Raw genomic sequence first — 7565 nt, 5'->3', positions numbered from 1 at the left:
GTATAATTAATTCGTGCTAAATAAATTACTGCGAGATAAATTAATTCAGTAAATTATCCTGCCAGAAATAAATAAACCAACGATTCAAGACAAAAATAAAAGATCGCGTTAATTTTCAATCCGCGGGGCCATTGCACGTAACAAAGTCATAATCGTAAGGCCGTAAGAAAATAGACTAATCACACTCAATTATTCTTCGAGCTCAAGGGGAATAATCGACTGTGATTGGTCTATTTTCTTATGGCTTTACGATTATGACTAAAACTTTGTTACGTGCAATGGCCTTTACCGACCGTTCTCGGGCCACTTGGTGCGCCTCGCTCGGCGCCTCGCGCGCCGCCGAACGTCGCGGGCGCCGCGGCCGCCGCCGCGACCACGCAGAATCGTGCGGGGTGCGGGATCGGCGGATCATGGTGTCGTCCGACGTGTCCGTCAGCGCATCGAGCCGCATCGTCCGCGAGAATGTAAATAAAGCGCCGCTTAGCTGACCAGCCCGCCGAGCGTGAGAGCACGTCACCGCGAGCACCCGAGCAATATGCGCGCAGCCGAATGCGCGACGACAGCCGGCCCGTCGAACAATCACCAAAGGTGCGTAGATAACACACAAGTTCCTTCCCCCCTTCCCCCATGCCCGACCTCGCGACGATGCACGTCGCCCTGGGACACCTGCGTGTCCCCGCCTGCTCTCCGTCGGCCGCTCGTCCGATCGGCGACACGTCGGCTGTCGCCTCGCCGTGATCTCGGAGCACGCACGCAAGACGCGCGCTCGCGTTCGTTCGCCTACTGTGCATAGATATATATGTATCAGTAGGGTGACAGTTGTTTTGTGTTGTTTTGCATGTGGGACGGCAGGCGCGGAGAGGAGGTGTACGATAATGTCAGTCGTTTCGGTTCCTGGAGCGAATTGTCGGCGACGATGAAACCCCGAGCGAGTAGATCTCGTCTTCGCGGAAGATAGAGGCTTTCAGCTCCCAGGGATAGAGGTGAAATGATAACGAATGGCAGGAGGTGGCGAAGGCAATTCGTTTTTTTCGAACGAGAGAGAACGTGACAGGGTAAAGGTGTATCCTATGTTGCGTAACACTTTTTTTTGTTCCTAGTACAAAACGTTCGCTTTATAGCTGTTATTATGTGTACGCAGCACTGCCATCAGTAGTGGCAGTTTACTGATTACTACCGGTTGTAATTGATAGTTACTTGTATCGTAAATATATGTTTGGAGATTCGTATCTCTCGAGTTATATTTTTAATTCCTTTTTAACTCTTTTATCTCGAGTGAGTGTTATATCTCGAGCACACTTGTAGTGAATCGTTTAACCATTATATCTCAATCAACTTCTTATCTTGGTAAGCTCTCGTGCGATATCTGCAGATTTGTTTGTTGCTCGTGAAAGAATCAGATTTCCTTATCGCCGCTGCTCTTCACAAAACTACGTTATATCAGTACCATATCTTTTATAAATATTGCTAAAATTATGAGTTTTTAATTAAAACATGTGTATTTATTTATTTTGGAGAAAACTCTTAACTGAAACACGCTTCAATTGACTTAATTTTTCTAATCTATTTCTTTGTCTTTTTAAGCATTGTGTAGCAAACATTACTCATCACAAATTGTCAGCTTATTATTCATCACGCTGATGAATGATGCTTGTTCAAATAGCAACATCATAAATTAAAAAGACTAAATTGATAGAAATATGTTTCTCCATTAAGAAAGAAAATAATTATTTGCTAAGTAATTTACAGATAAAAAAAGTGTTATAACATTTACTCATTACTTTTTAAACAACAGTTAATTAAATTAAGATATGACTTGCAATTGTCATTCTTAATATAAATAGTTTTTATTATAATCAAGCTGTGATTTGATATGATTATCTCTGTGTCAGTTTTTCTTACAAATATAAATTATATTTACATTGTGAAACTTTTGATTTTTCATAGAAAACATTAATTGTTGCTAAAAAACCAGGTATATTATATATTACCAACTTTTTGTTGCTGACAAGCGTATTATATTAATTTGTAAAATATTATTTTCTTTGTAACAAACCAAGCTTTTGTTCTGAGCACAGAGTAGTATTAAGTCTTGAGAAATGAATTCCATTCTGAGATAATCTGGCTTATTTTTACTGCCTTATCACTAAGCTGTACCGGATCTTTTCCTTTGTATTTATCTGTCTATTCTCCCGTTACGAGTGACAAACCCTATTTAATAGGCGTACATGGGGAGACAGCTGATAAGTTGCTGCTAGAAAAATCTTAACGGTATACTCGTTTTGCATTATCTACGCATACCGTAATTATCTCTAGAGATAATTCCTATATTTCTAAAGATAAGTGTTTTTGGAGATAATTGTGTATAGCGTATGGCGCTGCTGCACAAATTCTAGAGTATGTCTAATTTTAGAGTTGTCAATTCATCGGTTGGTAATAGATTGTTATTTTTGCAGATGAACGTCCCATTGTATGGCGTTCTCGGAGCTGCCGCTACTCTGCTTGCTTACATCCTCGGCATAGGAACAGTTGTAAAACTTTTCATCTGCTTGCTTGCGTTAATTTTAGGGTAAGATAAGAAAGCTCAACTAAAAGCAGAATTTGCATATGAAATGTACATACACGAAGATATTAACAAACATTAAGTTGTGAAGATAATTGTGATAAATACGCATCGAAGAATAATAAAAGATAAATATTAATGGAATAATAAAATATTCTGTTGCAGGACATTGATCTGTATATATAGAACGTACTCACCGAATCTCGACGATGTGATTAAGTCTGAAAGGGAAGATTTATCTAAGAAGACTGAAAAGTTCCGGCAGGTAAGTGGAAATTTCGAAATTGTTCGCCACTTATTCGCGACTTGTCGCATAATATTCATGTTATTTTTTTACAGCATATACTAGATCAGTCTAAAGAGAGAATGACATTTACATTAGATAGGAGAATAACTGGTAGCCGTATCATTGATGAATCCCTGCAAGTACATATTTATAGAACAATATTTATAGAATAGTGTCGAATCATCTGCTGCTTATTGGGCGTAATGTATTTGTTGCTATTTTTATAGGAAATTTTGGATTTCTTGATCAGAGATTATGTGGAACCGTGGTACAGCGTCGTTACGGATGATGAGGAGTTTATCTATTCCGTTCGAGATACTGCCCAAAAAATCGCAATCAACGTAGCAAATCGGTATATGGAAACATCTTTCATTAATATTTATCTTTCATTAATTTTATGAGAATCAGAATATTTCATGAGCTGGCTTTTTTCAGTTTTATTAAATTTATTTAAGACTTTTTCATATCTCTGCATATTTGCTATGCTTATTAACGCTTTGAAAACCTAATTAACTCTTTCGCTACGGCACACTTAAAGTTAAAAGCGTTCATTGTGTACGGTACGATGCAATTACCTCAATACAAAAGGCATTAGTAATGCGATGTTTCTTTATCTTTTTATTCTCCATAAACTTGATTGAGTTAAAAATAGTTTATTACAGCAATTAAAAATAGTCTTTAACGTAATATGATTTTACATTCTTCGAAAATAGACTTTTATTTTTGAAAATCGAAGATGTACGCCTTTCGTAAATGATTGACCTATCTTAATTCATTATTGATTAAAGTTCTATTGTGTAATATCGATGTACAAAACAGGGTCAAGAGTGTCGATTGGATACCGTACTTGACTACGCGACTCGTTGACGATGCAGCCTCACACGTCAGGTTGTATCGACAAGCAAGCGCGAGGATGAAACAATTACGATCGAACAGGGTCCAGAAAAGTAGTGCCAGCTCAAGCACATCGGGCGGGACTCCGAAAAAGACGCCCACTCATCGACGAAATAAGAGCGAGACCGATGTATCTTGGTATTCGCAGTCGAAATTTTATACACCTAATCTGTCATCACTCACCGAGCCAATTGAATCGTCTGGTGACGACGAAAAGGAGGACGAATCGCTGGAAAAGATATTCTTCGATCTCGAGGTGCAGATGGAAAGTAATCTGATATGCAGAGACCTGGTATGCATGAACGACACCCAGGAATTGGAGTTCCTGGGCGAGATATCCGAAATCCTGTTGTACCTGGTATTACCCAAGGCAGACTTCGATTGTTTGACTGTAAGATTTGTCTTAAGGGAATTGTTAGTGAACGTTATAATCAGACCGTTGTTGGATCTTTTCTCCGATCCTGATTATATTAATCAGGCGTGTATATGGCTGGTGAGTACAACATTGATGCTTTGAAACTTTCGATGACGAATTTTGTAGATGTAAATTTAAGACTTAATCCTTGAATAAGTTTAATAAAAGCTTATTTTCAAATTTAAAAAATTTAGTCATTTTTACTTATTTATTTACCTATTTATTTCAACGTTTTATGACGTACTGAGAATAGTGCTAATATTTATATCTGAATAGTATGTAATTTTTTTATTCTTTTATTTCAGTGTACTAAGGATGGTGGTTTGCCAAGTGATATCTTTTTAACAGTAATTAGAATAACGGACAATTTAGATGAATTAATAGCGACAAAAAATATAATTTGTAAAGAAATAGCGCATCTGCGCTCAAAAGACTCGGGCGGAGATGACGATCTGTCGGTGAAGCAACAACTGAACAGCTTGGTTTACGTGAAGAAAATTCTGGAGACAAGGATCATCGGTATGCAGGAGGGCTTAGAAACGGAAACGGACGGTATCGGCGCTCAACCAGAATGGAACAGATTGCTCATACCAGGCCAGAAGCTAGTTAATTTACCATTAGATGAGTTGCTGAAGAACAACATCGCACTCAGCTACTTCATCGATTATATGACCTCCATAAATGCAGAAGCGTACCTGTTCTTTTACCTGAATATCTATGGATGGAGGGTCTCGGCCGAGCAACAGATATCAGATATTGAGTTGCAAAAGATCCAAAATACCCAATCTGGCACAGGTGTGATCGGTACTAAACGCAAGAACGCGGATCTGGATAATCTGAAGGAAGCAGCCTCGAAGATCTATCAGCAATACCTCAGTGACAAAACATCATCTAAGCTGCAACTGGACGATACGCTGGTAAAAAGCTTGCTCACGAGAACGAGGACAGAGCCGGTCAAAGAAACATGGTTCGACGACCTGCGAAATTGTTGCTACGAGAAACTGCAAAATGAGGACAGGTTCTTGCCAGGCTTTAAAAGATCATTGGCTTATGTAAAACTGCTCGCGGAGTTGGATCTGCTGAAGGATCCGGTGTCTGAAGACGACACAAAATCATTGGACAGCATAAGCTTATCGAGCACGAACAACGAATTAGACACTTTGGAGGAATTATCCGAAACATACAAAACCGATGAGACAAAGCTCGTAGTAAAGGAAGGCGCTAAGAAATCGAATTCCTCGACGAGTTTAACGAGCATCGGAGAGACGAACGAAAGTAGAGGATTTGATGAGGTTGATTCGGACAATTTCAAAGGCGTGAAAAATACGCGTATAGGGTCTACCGCGGAAATCGAGCAAGTCGGTGAGAAGAAGGATATTTCGTTTTACGTGGAAACCAATGCGGACCAGTTCGTCAAGTTGGACGAGAACAATTACGATCAAAATGCAATTAAAAAGCTGCAACAAGGCCGCTTTGAGATAACTGCCACAATCATAGAAACCGGCATCGTTAGCGATCGCGGAAAAACATACGGCATATATGCGGTAGCAGTCACGAAGAATTACGATTCGGGCTACAAGGAGAAATGGCATATCTACAGACGATACTCTGACTTCTATGATTTGCACCAGAAGATCAAGGAAAAGTATTACGATCTGGCGAAAATACCATTCCCCGCGAAGAAGGCCTTCCATAACATGGAGCGCACGGTGTTGGAGAGACGAATGTTGATGTTGAATGGATGGTTGTGCCAATTGACGAAACCCGCGATAATGGGCGGTCACATGGGATTGCAGAATCTATTGTTGGCCTTCTTGGAGCAAGGGGATTATGATAAAGGAGTCACTGGTGGACAGATCTCGAGAACGGTAAATATGAATAGTCTGCTTATTTATGATATATATATATATAAATAAATCAAATTTTTTAAAAGTGAAAAGTTAATTATGAAATTATAAGAAATTACAAAATAATATATTCTTTATAACAATTTTGAGTACATAACATAGAAAAAACTAATTGTTTAAATTTTTTTTATACAGATAGACACTTTAATGAATCCCTTAAAAACATCCATGAAAAGTGTCACGCAGGCGGTTAAAACGATGCCGGACAACATGCTAAGTACAGTGGACGGCGTAATGGATAATCTGAGCAAATTTTTCGGCAATCCTAAGAAGACGAGTATATTTTACGAGAATACCAAAGTTAGCGCCGGTCTCGATACAGAGGTACTTTTCTATTTTACGCATTCGCGATACTGCATATCTCTAAGATATCGAATCGGTCAATTGAATCATTCAATTCGTATTTTCTTTTACAGACTGATGATAATATCCCATTGCGTATTATGCTCCTGTTAATGGACGAGATTTTTGATCTGAAAGTGCGAAATCAATGGCTGAGACGGCGGATTATAACGCTACTGCGCCAAATCATTCGTACGATGTTTGGGGACATAGTGAATAGAAGGATAGTGGAGTATGTATCGTTCATGACCAGCCCGTCAAAAGTTGCAGGATATTTGCGCTTATTCAAGTAAGTAAATGGTGTTGATCTCGAGCGTAACAGTTTTATATAAAATTGACATTCATCACTAATATTTCTATACAAATTGATTTCTATGTATATTTCGTTATTTTAATTATTTTTTATGATTACTATAATTATTTTGCTTCCATTCAACATCTAAAGGTAATCTGGAAACAAAAGGAAGGCTAAGTGAATTAATGACGTGTTACAGGAACAGTTTCTGGCCGAATGGCGTGAAGGCCGAGAGTAAACCATCGCGAGACACGGAAATGAAGAACAGAACGCGAGTGGCAGCTAAAATAGCTTTGCTTTCGTGCCTCTCGGATGAATTGAAACATATCATAGGCAGCGAGACGACGAGGCGCGGCTTGCTGAGGGTATTCGAGTTGTTTCAGCGGCCCGTACTGAACAGAAGATTGTTGTACGTGCTGCTGGAAGGTGTCGTCGAGACTCTATTCCCACAGAACAATCTAGTGACAGTTTTCAGGAAGCTTTATTCGGTATCACCGAGGGTGAGGAGTAAGAGTAAAGCAAAGTCCTGATGGAAGAATAGGACGGATTGATATCCGAATGCAATGGTGTGAGAGCGACTATGCAGTCGAAAGAAAATCCTATTAGGGATTAAGAGTTTCGACTTCATTATCAATCTTCAATAAAATGCATCTCTTTTTAGGTAGCTTAGAGATTTACGATATTAAAAAATACTCGTGCAAAGTGTCCACAATATAAAGAAACATATTTAAGATAGAAAGATCTGACATATTTAAGATATTAAGATCTGTGCCTTTAACCTATTGAGCTCTTATTTTATTTTACTCTTTATTTTCTTTGCGGTAAAACATATTTAAAAATTGATAAAATACTATTTCTCTCTT

At 38.8% G+C, this 7565-nt stretch overlaps 1 protein-coding gene across 4 annotated transcripts; it reads left to right on the top strand.

The window, feature by feature from the left end:
* The first annotated feature begins 382 nt into the window (after nucleotides 1-382).
* Nucleotides 383-7565, top strand: LOC112466835 (sorting nexin-13-like). Of its 4 annotated transcripts, none has more exons than XM_025035167.1 (11): nucleotides 383-588; nucleotides 853-983; nucleotides 2457-2569; nucleotides 2729-2828; nucleotides 2903-2989; nucleotides 3077-3201; nucleotides 3669-4236; nucleotides 4464-6026; nucleotides 6201-6389; nucleotides 6482-6696; nucleotides 6902-7565. In XM_025035167.1, exons 3-11 carry the CDS (start codon nucleotides 2457-2459, stop codon nucleotides 7230-7232), a joined length of 3291 nt encoding a protein of 1096 aa, XP_024890935.1. In that variant the 5' UTR covers nucleotides 383-588; nucleotides 853-983; the 3' UTR covers nucleotides 7233-7565. The 4 variants fall into 4 exon arrangements, with proteins under 4 accessions (XP_024890935.1, XP_024890933.1, XP_024890932.1 ...); XM_025035165.1 differs by having other exon boundaries at nucleotides 853-1055; XM_025035164.1 differs by having other exon boundaries at nucleotides 853-1061.

This window comes from Temnothorax curvispinosus, unplaced genomic scaffold, assembly GCF_003070985.1.
Source record: "Temnothorax curvispinosus isolate PA1 unplaced genomic scaffold, ASM307098v1 QBEX01016588.1, whole genome shotgun sequence".
NCBI classification, from domain to species: Eukaryota; Metazoa; Arthropoda; class Insecta; order Hymenoptera; family Formicidae; genus Temnothorax; species Temnothorax curvispinosus.
The sequence above is the reverse complement of the archived record's forward strand: the minus strand, read 5'-3'. Positions and strand labels throughout refer to the sequence as shown.